The following is a 13,429-nucleotide window of genomic DNA, read 5'->3' as shown; positions in this document are numbered from 1 at the left end:
AAGGTGTTTTGAATACGTCTCAAGAATGCATATCTGATGGAAGGATTTAGTAGCGAGGTTTTTGTCGATGTAGCAGATATTAATAAATTTCCTAGGTCTCAATTACCACTGCGTAAAAAGGTCTGTCACATAGTCATCGGTGAAAGCACACGAGGCGTCATAGCCGGCACTCACTAGTGAAGTGTGTGCAAGTATTCCCTTTGTCGTTTGGTGCGTTTAAACGTGTGCTACATGTAGGCAACTCAGTGGTGATCAAATTCAGATATAAGTAGATATTTCAAAATCCGGTTTGGATGAGAATTCAATTACCACTGCGTGATTGCGCCAGACATCCTTGAGACGTGTGCCGAACATCATTCAAGCTGTCTTTTAACCCCAAATTTACCCAGTATTATACCAGTTTCAGTGCTTTTGCACTAAGACTGACCGAGGCTCAGCGTCATTGATAAGGAAATTAATATTAAACACACGGTGCGATATCAATTACGTTCAAATAGAGCTTTCAATCAGTCGCAAAAATGCAATGACAAGACCTCTCTTTGGAAGCCCCTTTGGTTCAAAAGTTAGGGTTCTGAATATCTCGTCTGCAACTGCGCACCTCGCCAACCAGAAAAAAAAGCAGTTCTTCACATGGAGAGACAGTTAGATCTGCTACTAATAATACCGTTTTCTGGGCCTTGTACAGACACCTTTGAAGAACTAACGGTCTTTTGTTTACTATTACCACTATACCTCACAAATTGACGCAACTGCGCTGATAAACCCGCAAAGCACTGAGCCATTGCTTATTAGTTCGAATTTGTTTTTTTAAGTTACCTAATCAAACATGCATATTAGGTAATGTCTGAAATCGTTAGCTAAGGGGACATTTAAAGGACACCTGTTTGTACGGTGCATTCTGGCAGGTACGGCCGACAGCAGCTAAGACCGCAGATCCTAATCACGAGAGCGAAATAACTAGAAGACTAAGAATGGGGCGGAGAGCATTTGGCACGTTCTCTCAGATCACCTATTTACCAATATCCATCAAGAGAAAAGTATATAACAGCTGTATCTTACCAGCACTCACTTATGAGGCAGTAACGTGGAGGATAACGAAAAGGATTCAGCTTAAGTTAAGGACAACGCAGTGAGCCATGGAAAGAAAAATTATAGTTGTAACGTTGAGAGACCGGAAGCGGGCAGAGTGGGTGAGGGAACAAACGCGGGTTAAAGACATCCTAGTGGAAAACAAGAGGAAGCAGTGGGCTTGGGCAGGGCATGTGTAATGCGAAGGCAAGATAACCGCTGGTCCTTAAGGGTAACGGAGTGGATTACAGGAAAAGGCAAGCGTAGCAGGGGGCGGCAGAAAGTTGGATGGGCGGATCAGATTGAGGAGTTTGCGGGGATCGGATGGCCGCGGCTAGCACATAACAGTGTTCATTGGAGAGATATGGGGCAGGCCCTTGCCCTGCAGTGGACGTAGTCAGGATGATGATGATGTTGGCACTCTGGGCGAGCTGTGCTCACAAAGCCATAAGCTGTATTACATCTCCAAATTTGTTGGCTGTGGCCTGGGAGCTATACAAGCATTACAAGCGCGTTTCGAATTATATATTACAGGCATTAATTTTAATGCGAAAGCCTCATCACAGAAAAATGCATCATCGGTATCATATTTCCTATCACAGAAAGTGACCTCATTTTATTCTGGACATCAGGCAAGGAAGAAGGGACTGTGCACTGTGAAGGTTAAATGGACTTTGAACTACTATGCGCTTGAGGAATTGCAAATAAATGAATGCAAAATTGGCTACGAGTATTCCTTTCGATGTATCTCACTGCGGCTGTTTCGTCACCTCCAGACACCTTCACCGCAGCGGTGGCCAAGTGGTTGAGCATCCGCCTCGCATGCGGGAGGTGTGGGGTTCGATCCTCAGTGCCGCCGGGTAGCCACCGGTGATACAATGGGTGCAAGCTTCCCCTGGTCTGGTGCTCGGCCAATTTACGGTGAAATGCTTTGGAAATGGGTCTTTGACCCCACCTTGAGAAGTCGAAAATAGCTTGTGTCATGGCGCTCTTTGGCCATAGATGCCCTTGCGCCATAAAAACCCATAATCATAAGTCATCATCTGGACACCTTCGACGTGAGATCTAACCATCAGACAGAGGTGCTGCCGTCCGCAAACAGAACCGTGAAGGAATGACACAAAAGAATGACACAAAGCACAAAAGACATCAACAGCTTCTAATGATACCGCGCTGTCAACACGTATTGTAATTATAGGTGTCCCTGTAAATCTCTATTACTTCTAACAGCGGAAACTCATAGCACTAAACCCAAGACCGGGGTCTTAAAATTTGGTTTGTGAGGAAAGTAAATGACGCAGCAACTTTTTCACTTCTTTGTAGACACTTAAACCGCGCCTTGAGAGAAGGGAGGGTGGTCGTAGGGAAAGAAGGAAGAGGTGCCGTAGTGGAGGGCTCCGGAATAATTTAGACCACCTGGCGATCTTTGAAGCGCACTGACATTGCACGGCACACGGGCGCCTTTTCGCGTTTCGCATCAGTCGAAACGGGGCCGCCGCGGCCGGGTTCGAACCCGGGTGCTCCGGCTCAGTAACCAAGCATACAAGCGTCTTTCATGTTCTTGTTGGCGTCCGCAGAAAGATGAAGGGTGAAAAGAGGGGGAAAAAATAGCGCCTCGCTGCGCAAAGATTAACGAGGTGAATCAGCGTGGAGATCCTGCTCTCCGTGGCGCCGTAGCTGACGCAAGGCCGATTGAACTCGAAGATTCCCGTCAGTCGAGGTGTTCTGGGACAAATCTGTTAATGGACCTCTCGCCAGCAGAGATCTGCTGGATGTATTTCTTGCGTGTTTTCAAGCTTTAAATTCCATTCTTGAAAGTGCCGGACTTCTCCAATAGCTAATGCGACGCCACGCTAAGCCCTCGCTATTCGCTATTGGCCCGGACCATGGCATCGTCTTTGCCAATGGGGAAGAGCGGAATACCAAGTCTGCAATAGAATTGGGGAAAAAATCATATTATTCTGACCATGCATGGCAAAACACAAACGGGGACCAGGCACCAAATAACTGCTGAAAATTGCTGCCTTTCCGCAGTGCCATACTTTGGTTGAGCGTTAAGTGGAGCAGTACTCAAGGTGAAAATATTGCAAGTGACCCGCAGCAAGACTATTTTGTTGGAGCTAGTCGGTTGAGAGACGCAGCTAATGGAATACAACGGCGCAAGATGACAAGGACGAGGACACGCAATAGACAGGACACATGGCGCCCGCTCTGTCTTTTTCGTCGCTGTTTTATTGCGCCGTTGTATTCCATGAACTGCAGTACATCGACGAGTAATCATGGTCATCACCACCAGCTTGGCTGCACGCACTGCAAGGCAAATGCCTTTTTCATATATCTCCAATTAACCCTGTGCTGTGCGAGCTGCGGCCACTCTGTCCCCGCAAACTTCTTAATCTCGGTCGTGCCAATCTGGGGGACCTTCATCACGGCACCTCTTTATTCCTATCGCCTTTCACTCCCTCCTTTATCCCTTCACTTACTGCACGGTTCGTGTGTCCACCGAGATATATATGTGAGACAGCTACTGCGTCATTTCTTTTCCTCAAAAGCAATCTTCAATTTTTTCTGCGCATGTAAATTTCTGCCGCCCCTGATACGCTTGCCGTCTCTTGGTATGCGGTCTCTGTTACCCTTAAGGACCAGCGGTTGTCTTGCCTTCGCATTGCATGCCCTGCCCAAGCCCATTTTTTCCTCTTGATATCACCTAGAATATCATTTTATCCAGGTTTTTTCCCTGGCGCACTAGCTAGTCTAGCAATGCTGTCATCCTGGCACCCGCTGCAAATCACAAGGTAAAGGCGGAATCGACTTCAACATTTGGACAGATGAGCTATTCTTCGCTTTCATGACGACGTTCCCCGTCCTGCACCAGAATTCCTTTTAATATGAAGCATGTATATGATAAGAAGAGAGTTACTGGTCCAGCGTTTTGGGGAATCCCTCATAGTGGAGCATGCTTGAAATGTGACCATAATTACTAGTTAGCATCCGCCTAAGCGCAGCCATACAGCTACAAAGGAAAGAATGCATGAGCCAACACTGTTTTTGTGAATGCACTAATTGAAAGGCTGGTCTATCCTTTTCCTTTCCGCAATGAATCTGCTAGCTTTGCATTCAGTTAACGTAGCAAGGGCATTCCCGATGTTCCGTGCCAAGGATAAAAAGGAACGCTCAGCTTTTGTTGGCACAAATATTTTAAAACACCCTTATATATGTGATGGTATGCGGTGGTTGGTATAAGAGGTATAAATGAGCATGTCGTGCGTCCATCTTGGCATCCGCCTGCATCTTGACGCTTCCAGCGTCCCATATAGATTAGAACATGTAAACAGACACGGACCGTTTTACGACCGCTCTGCCTACGCGCGAAATTTTCAATTATAGAGCCATGTGCACTCTAACCCCACACCCATTTTTTTATTGACAATAACTTCAGAAAAGGCAATATCCTTTAGAGAGTTAGTGTGGTTGTGAGGTGATGATTGCAATTTTTCATGCCTTGTTACTTGCACCTGCCTATGGAATACTGGAAGCTTTAGTCAGAGGGTTTTTATAAGGACCACCAGAAGGCGCCATAGCACCTCGAGTGACGACATTAAAAGTTTTTCATAGCGCCGTTGCGTCACTTTGCACAATAATTGTGCACTGTAATATAAGGGCACACTCTCAGTTCCGCAGTATGCTGCTTCAAACGGCAACGTCATTGTTAGTGATGCGGCCTTCAGGCGGCGCAATTTCATCTTGCACTGGCTACAACCAACGTAAGAAGGTAATGCAGGTGACAGAAACTAAACGTCTTATGGCGTATTCCAATCGGCAATCTAGAACAAATCTCCTTGTCCCGCGAAACCGATGCGAGTCTATAGGTGATTTGGATTAAGATCATGCATTCTGACTGGACCATGACGGATATCTCGCTTCTTCCCGGGTTCCGAGAGTTGTTCCTGATGGCCGATCGAAATACCCCATAAGATATGACCATTGGCACGGCGCAGTCATTCCTGTCAGGAAATTTTGCCTGTAGTATTCCACATAAGAGCGTAGCTGTGACTCTAGTTTCCGCGCGACACGCCCCTCTTCACCAGAAGAAGCAGAGGCGCTCAATAAAACGCAACTGACACGCGGCAGCACTCGGCACAGAAGAAGAAGCCTTGACCGCAGCGGGTTGCGTCCGCTCCTGGATGCCCATGGAAGTGGAGCGCCAGGAGGCCGATTTCGAGGAAGTCCCGGAGCACAGAGTTCGGGGTGCCTCCCGAGCGGACACTGACGGTGGCTGGGTCTCGCCAGAGGATTTGAAATGCTCGGCTGTCCAGAGGCGCACGCCGCCGCCGATCCGTGTGGCTCGCTCACACAGCGGCCTGCCCTACTTGGCCGTGTGCAGTGTCGGCGTCCTTATGGTCATCGTGGGCGCCGCCGTCACTGTGTACAAGTTTCAAGCCGGTGGAGCCATCCTTGCGCTTTTCAACAATTCCATGTACCTGCTGCGGCCCGGCAATGGATCTGCGGATGGTGACGACAGCCTTTTGTCTGCGGCCGACAACCGGCACCTGATCAAGCACGAGAAAAGGGTTATGATTACGCAGTCCAGCTGCAAGTCAGATGTGTGCATCTGGGCGCAGAATTATCTGCGCGGCCGGCTCAACTCGAGTGTCAACCCCTGCACAGACTTCTACGCACACGTCTGCTCCCGGCACTGGATGGCGCACGACCTGGACGTGCAGGCGAGGTCGTACCGTGAGAGAACAGCCGGCATGATGATGATGGACATTGAGAAGTTCTTCCGCACCTACCTGAAGGAGAACGAAGAGCGATACCACAAGTACCCTGGCGTTTTCCTCCACCAGGCAATATCGCTTCTGCCCAAGTGCCAGTCCGAAGAGAAAAACGACAAGAACCTCACATCCATCCGCACCCTGCTGGAAGAGTACAACCTTGGCAACTGGCCCTACAGAAAGGCTCCTCGCGGTGCTAGCGTCGTTACAGTCTCTGCGTTTGTGGATCGGGACCTCGGTGTCTTCTCTTTCGCAAGGGTGTTTCTGCGGAAGCCATTCGAAGACGACCGTGGTTACACGGTTCACATCGATGCACCAAGCCTAACGCTCAGGAGGTACAACCTGGCTTACCTTGATGAGTCCCCGGAAAACTTCACCCAGAAGGTTACTCTTGCGTTCTCGCTCTTTGACAAGAAAAAAGACGTTACTGAGCAAGCGGAAGCCGTTGCCCTTCTCGAGAAGAAGCTGCAGAGTATCACGTCCGTGCCACATTTTGTGGAGTTCCAAGAAAGGATGAAACGTGCGGGACAGCTTGATCGAAAGGGAAAGTGGGACTGGAAGGAGTACCTGACGATCCTGTTCCAAGACATCGAGACATTCGACGACGACAAGCCAGTCGCCATTATGAACCACGATTATGTGAGCAAGTTGGGCACCATTCTCAACGAGACAGACACAGTGACACTTCTCAACTACATCGGCTATCGTCTCGTTGTGCACATGTCCCCTCTTTTGGCCAAAGTAGCGAGTCCTCTGCTGCGTCTAAGCCACGACGACTACCTGGAGTTTGTTCCGGACCGACTGCAAGCCTGTATGCACCTTCTGGAACGACTTTACAAGCACGGTATGCGCTTCTTCGGACGCATGACATTCAGTAAGGCCAACTCCACGTTGCTTATGAAGCATTACGACTATAGCATGTCAGGCCTTGAAGTCCAGCTTAAGAGCAGCATGACGGATAGACTTCTGTCATCGTCGTCATGGCTAGATCGTTCAGCGATTGGAATTGGTGTTGACAAGATTGAGAACATCCGGTTCATATTCTTGGGCAGCGCGGATGACATCAATACCATCGCCAGTTACTACAACTTCAACGCACAGCCTCTAGACCCGACCCATTTAGTGGAGAGCTTTCGTGAGCTACAAGCCGGGTCCATGAATGTCTACTGGGAGACCAAGCCTCCCAAGGACGACCTGGATGCAAGGTACGACCACACAGCGTTGTCGCCTGGACACGAGTACTTCTTTGGTCGTAACGTCCTCTTCATTCCACACGCCAACGTTGCTTTTCTCAACGACATCACCAAGAGCATCGAGCCCATTCTCTTCCCTCTTGTTCTGGCCGAAGTCTTCAGGGGCATGTTCGGGGCCGTGGACAGGCGTGGGGCGTCTGTGGACCATAACCTTGCAGTGGCCACGTGGTGGAGCGCCGACGAGATGAGCAAGTACTCGCAACTGGAGCTCTGCTTCCAAGACCAGTACTACGTCGAGATACGGGACCTCATCGGAGACGACTTCGAGGCTCGGATGAGACTGGAAGAGAACATCGCTGACAACGCGATTTTGGGGCCCCTGCACGACCTTTACATGAAGATGCTCACCACTCAGGATGGCGCAGAGAGGCTAAAAATCACTGTTGACGAACGTCAACTGGACATGGAACAATTGTTTTTCGTCCTCTACGCTGTTGGACTTTGCGACAATCCAAGCCAGGAATCCTGGGTACGGAAGCTCAAGTTCGGTGACATACCCGGCAGGCTCAGGGTCAACATCCCGCTCATGAACTTCGCCAAGTTCTCGGCTGCCTTCGGCTGTCCGACCGGGATTCCCATGAACCCGACTCGCAAATGCTTGATCTGGTGAGCGTGACGCTATGAAAACAAGGATTGCATTCATGAGTCGGCTCACGAAACGTGCAAGTTTTTGAAGCATATGGCAGCGCCTTAGGGAAGTGAAACCTTGCGAAAGTGTAATGGCGAAAATGTGCCCTCTGACTGCTCTCTACCGCCACACCGCCAGACTAATAAACAGACTGCTGTGAAAACTGACCGCCCCGAAATGTGTATGCGGCTTTGTTGTTGGACATTAACTACAGGACAACACTGCTATACTCTTTTTGTTTGTTGTATTTCTCTTCTTGTCTTTTTGTCTCCCCGTTTTTTCTTATGTTAATGTTTCATTAAAGCAGGTCAACCCTCGTCCTAAATTGTTCCCTCTCCGGGGCAGCTGCATGATTACCATCTCAAGCACAGGAAGGTCAAGCCTGCGTCGCAAGTTTCATTCGCCAGGCAGAGCACGATCGTTCATACTAAGCTCATCATGAGCACCACCTTTGTGTCACGCTCTTTGGCGCAGTGGAATTGTACACAATTTTGAAGCTTTAGTTTTTCTGGTATTATTCCCAAGCGTTTTTGTGTTGGCTTTTGTATTTCCTCGGTGTCAATTCTTATGCGTTACTGCAAAAATTTGCAGGTTGTGTGAACTGACTCATTTTAGAGGGTGTATGAATGTATCCGTAAGTTAAATTTTGGAGGTAGCTGGGGCACAGATTCAAGCAAAAACTGCTAGTCGATAGCGAACGCCGCGCAGTTTACGCCGGCAGAGATGAAGATGATTGTGACGATTGGTTGCCCTCTATATTAACAGCTAAGTGAGTCGCTATAAGCTGATAGAGGAATGACATCCTAAAGCTTGGTCCCATCTTTTATTGGACACACATATTACATCCGTGTTCGAACGGCCCGCGGTGCGTAAACATTACCCGGAACATTGCCTCCACACTCGCGTTCATCAACGTAGGAAGCCTCAAGCTGTTTAGGCTTTACTCAGAAAACTAAATATCAACAACGCCGTGAAAGGCACCAAAGACGTTGCATACCCAGATTAAAATGCAGGCGCGGCAGACTTACGCCGGGGTAACGATTTCGGCTGGATAAGTCGTTTTGCAGATGATTTTTCTGTTGGAGTTGAAGTTTCAGCTAGAGCTAACTGGAAGTGTAAATTTTCGAGTTCAAGCAAAAACCGTTCCAGGTGGACACGGTTTCCGGTTTTATCTCCGGGATCTTCTGGGGTCTCCTCTCCGCTGCAAGGAAAGAGTGGTGCGAGTTATTCAGATGTTTTATTAATTTCTTAGCATTAATATGTCTTAGCACCCCGTTGTGAGCATCCGCCAATGTCGGCGTATGGAAGGCTGTGTGCACGCAAGAGCCACTTGCCACAGTTGGCGGGTGGCGAAGTGGAGAGAGAAGGAGATATCTCGCTCTCCAGTTGTAGGGAAGAGGAGAGAGAGGCCGGAAGCTGGCTGCTCCCCCCCCCCCCCCCTTAAAAAAAAGGGGGGGGGGGGGGGATGGTCAGAGGAATAATTTCGTGAAATGGAAAATGACTAATAATGACAAAGATATGGCTCACCGAGAAGGATTCCGTAGTGGTGGTAACAGACAAAACATTCGCTTCTGTACCAAATTTTCAAACTTACTGCGCGTCAAAGTAAACCTCGAACTGGAAACTCCAAAGCGTCTGGAACTACAAACAGAAAGACATGCGTATACCTCGATTTCCATAACCAAGGGTTCAATTGTACATCATGTCACTTCACCGGCCATAAAGCTATGGTTTATGTTCAAACAAGACACTCAACCGAATCCTTGGGGTGGTGATTTCCGGTCTTCGGAGATGGACGAGACTCTCCAAACACACCTCTAGTCGCGATGAAATCGCTACATGCAGGGTGCACGTTTTTTCGTCACATAAAATAAATAGCTACAATCATAACCCTGTCTCCTTGCATCATGGTACTCCCCCATCTCCTGCAAAGCTCACGTACTTAAGGCGCCACATCTGAATAGGCAGCTGTATGGCTCGAAAAAGGCGGTAGCTTTCCTACAGACACCAGTTGCCACAAGGTGCAGAAAGTATTGTGATACTAATGGACTGCAAACGTGCAATGCAATGTGCGTGTTCCAGCTCCTGCAAGTATTGCGCAGAGATTTCAGATGTACCTCTGCTGTTGAATACCCGTGTTTTATTAAGCGCTGCAGGTTTCCCAGCTTATAAATAGACTGCCTGCTGCCTTTCGAGCAAAAGTTGAGAGTCAGCGCTCTGTGGGCGTCGATCGTGCTTCCGTCCTTGTTTTTCCGCGCTGTTCTTGGAGTGTGTGCCCAGAGCGAAGCATCTGCGATGCATGCCATAGCAGGTGGCGATAAACCGGTTGGACATGCGCGCGGCCTTTCACCGTGCTTCATATGAATGCGCCATAATGGTGGCCACGTGGTTTGAGTCGGTATTAATTCCTTGTATTTAGGACCCTCCGTTTTCAGGTAAAACCCGGTTTGAGGGGATTCTTGCACCTTAAACAGATTTCTTAAAGATAAGGTTAAACGCGATCTCTACCCGAAAATGCGCCTTCCCTAAGGAACGTAGTGCCCCACCGCGGTGGCTCAGTGGTTAGGGCGCTCGACTACTGATCCGGAGTTCCCGGGTTCGAACCCGACCGCGGCGGCTGCGTTTTTATGGAGGAAAAACGCTAAGGCGCCCGTGTGCTTTGCGATGTCAGTGCACGTTAAAGATCCCCAGGTGGTCGAAATTATTCCAGAGCCCTTCAATAAGGCACCTCTTTCTTCCTTTCTTCTTTCACTCCCTCCTTGATCCCTTCCCTTACGGCGCGGTTCAGGTGTCCAGCGATATATATGAGACAGATACTGCGCCATTTCCTTTCCCCAAAAACCAATTATTATTATTATTATTATTATTATTATTATTATTATTATTATTATTATTATTATTATTATTACGGAACGTAGTTTTCCAGCGCCAAAGACGAAAGTTATCGAATATGTTGAGCTTATTTCGAAATACATTTTCAGCTAGCTTATGGTTTTAAGCCGCTTTTGCTGCTAGTTATGCACGGTTAGGTTTTTAGGATAATTTCTAGAATCGCTTTCCTAAAGTGCCCAGAACAGTCATTATATAATTGGCATTATTGTATCAAGCGCTACCCACTCTTTAATGACGTCCTGCTCCAAAGGTCTTTAATGTTGTAAATGGTCGCTGCTATCTTGAATAACTGTTTTTGCTCCGTCACAGAGGGGATCTGCAGGAAATGTTCACGACAAAGTAATTTTAATAAATGAGAAAGACAAACATCAGATTTGGTAACAGCTAGTTTTTATCGGTCTTATATTTTTTCTTCTGCATGAAAATAATATACAAAATACAGCTTTTAATGCCCCGCACAGAAAACAATACTATTCCCAGGCAGCACCAAACCTCTTGAGGGCATCCTCAAATGGTACAAACCTCATACCGAAGAGGACGTTTTCATAGACCTTTTGAGTGCGTCGATGCCGAAACGTCCTCAAAAGGATGTCCATAGTTGGTACACTGCTGGACGACGTGAGGTGGAAAACTTCTCACAGGATGTGGTGACATTGCACTGAAATAAAGCCCGCCTTATTTGCGCTCACGTGGCTTTCATTTCATAAAAGTGCAGGTGTAATTAAGAAATTCGCGCGTGCTGAGATAATAAACATAATTCTAGCCCAAGAAATGATGTCTTATATATCTTTATATACTTGATGTTTAACTATGACTACTCACTACGTGTTCCTGGTGGGGTTGACCCTACGTTTTCCGCCCACAGGAGACGTACTTGCCGATTTACTTTGTCACTTTGCAAAATTGAAATGGATAGCTATAGCCGTTGCTGTAAGAAAATACTGCACAAATAGCAATCTGTCGGCACTGACAATCATCGTCTTTCTAAGCGGCGTCAAACTTTCTCGAAATTAGTTTTTGTCAGTAAGCATGTTTCACGATTCTTGTGAATGGTGCCCTCAATAAGCAAGCAAATAACCCGCATTCTCCGCGCCAGGTCGTCATCTTCTGCCCTGAAAACAAATCAGATATGTCTTCTGGGGTAATTTTTAAGGATGTCCTGAGGATGTATTTTGTGCTGGAAAAAAAAATTACCTGCAGAAACCTCTCAATAGTCCGACTTGTACACGAATTTGAGGTTAAAAGATATCGCGATTTTTATCCCTGGATTGGGGAATGAAACCCAAAAATGAGTGCATAAGTATGAAAGAAATAAAAGTAACACTGAAAAAAAAAGTGGGCTCGTCCGGGATTTGAACCCGGGACCTCTCGCACCCGAAGCGAGAATCATACCCCTAGACCAACGAGCCAATCTGGAATATGCGCCGTTTTACCGTGTTTTAACCGACTCCTTTCAGCGCATTAAATGGAGTGCATTCACACTGGCCTTTCAATGAAAAGCCGCAACATACGCGCAATGCACAGGTGAAACGCAGCAAAAAAAAAAAAGAAATGTAACTCCCTCCCTACAGTTCCTTGCAAAAACTGAAGGGCTCGTCCGGGATTTGAACCCGGGACCTCTCGCACCCTAAGCGAGAATCATACCCCTAGACCAACGAGCCGACGGGGATGAGGTTGTTTCTTTAAACACACTTCGGCATCCTTGATCTTTCGTATGATCGAAATCCCGATCTTTGAAATGCATGCCGCTACAGCTTATCAACTCGTCTACTTACCATTGCTGCATCGCATTATGGGCATCACGAAGCATTCATCTCCACAAACATTGATTTATTGTTTCAACCTCTATTGTTGCTTCTGTCTACAGTTTCTCTGTCACTGAAACGCTACGATGAGTGAGTGTCAGGCATTTTTTAGGCGGCTAGCATGCGTTTTGTATTCCCGGCGGTTGACGGCATGCCATTTCTGTTTTCGACGAAGGCTTTGTACTCAGTGCCTGCTTCACATGGATCACTAATAATTGTGAAGCTGGAAGTTAACCAGTATACATGTGCGACAGGCGGTCCACTGCCGCGAATCATTTGTTTTCTTTATGTCTTCTCAAAGACTCCGGTTCGCCACTGATACTTTTCCGGCGCGCAAAGTGTGCTGTCTTCCTTCTTGTTACAGGCCGTGGTACCGCAACGCGCAAGCTTAATTTAATATCCGGTGTTGTTCTGGTTACTTGCGGCCGAGCTATTCCAATTTCAGGTAACCACTGAAAGAGTCGCATTTTAATGTGGACATTCCGAACTCATTGTTTTGTCCACACATTTTCTGCTGCCAGCACAGTAATGAATGTTGCGTGAGGTACAGTATTGCAGCTTGCTGCGTCACGACAACTTTTAATGCATGTATTCAGTGCTCATGCCATGGGTCTAGCTCCATCCACAGAGCATGATGGCAATAGGGGGTCGCGTAAAGAGAGCAAGCGTTCGCTATGTACTACACAGCAATGAGTTCCAAAGCTGATGCACATTACTAACAGACGCAACAGCAACAACAAACAGGCACAGTAGTAAACAGCGGGCAAACATGACAGGTGAGAAATTGCCGGCAACGGTAGACATCAGATGTATGAAAGGTCGGCAGCACCAAGGCAGGAGTGCAATATTCTGGGAGACATACTCTGCAACCAAGAACGCATGTGCATATGTTGTTTCCACCAGCTTGTGAAGTAGCCATGTGATAGAAATAAAGTGTGCTTCTCGTTTTGCAAACTGACAAATTTTACTTCTCATGACCTCCTTATTTTATCAAGTATGTACATACAT

At 47.5% G+C, this 13,429-nt stretch overlaps 1 protein-coding gene and 2 non-coding genes across 3 annotated transcripts; 1 reads left to right on the top strand and 2 right to left on the bottom strand.

Annotated features, from left to right (window-relative positions):
* The first annotated feature begins 5,216 nt into the window (after positions 1-5,216).
* Positions 5,217-8,043, top strand: LOC144105305 (neprilysin-2-like). Its single transcript, XM_077638444.1, has one exon. It carries the CDS (start codon positions 5,253-5,255, stop codon positions 7,704-7,706), a length of 2,454 nt encoding a protein of 817 aa, XP_077494570.1. The 5' UTR covers positions 5,217-5,252; the 3' UTR covers positions 7,707-8,043.
* A 3,910-nt stretch (positions 8,044-11,953) lies between these two features.
* On the bottom strand, positions 11,954-12,025 carry TRNAP-CGG (transfer RNA proline (anticodon CGG)). The gene has a single exon. It is a non-coding gene; the product is annotated as a tRNA-Pro (tRNA).
* Positions 12,026-12,205: 180 nt separating this feature from the next.
* Positions 12,206-12,277, bottom strand: TRNAP-AGG (transfer RNA proline (anticodon AGG)). Its single transcript has one exon. It is a non-coding gene; the product is annotated as a tRNA-Pro (tRNA).
* Between the last annotated feature and the right edge of the window lie 1,152 nt (positions 12,278-13,429).

Source organism: Amblyomma americanum, chromosome 9 (genome assembly GCF_052857255.1).
Source record: "Amblyomma americanum isolate KBUSLIRL-KWMA chromosome 9, ASM5285725v1, whole genome shotgun sequence".
NCBI lineage: Eukaryota > Metazoa > Arthropoda > Arachnida > Ixodida > Ixodidae > Amblyomma > Amblyomma americanum.
The sequence above is the reverse complement of the archived record's forward strand: the minus strand, read 5'-3'. Positions and strand labels throughout refer to the sequence as shown.

Bases quoted from the DNA above. Each gene is read 5' to 3' on its own strand.
- LOC144105305 (XM_077638444.1), top strand. From the start codon at position 5,253: ATGCCCATGGAAGTGGAGCGCCAGGAGGCCGATTTCGAGGAAGTCCCG.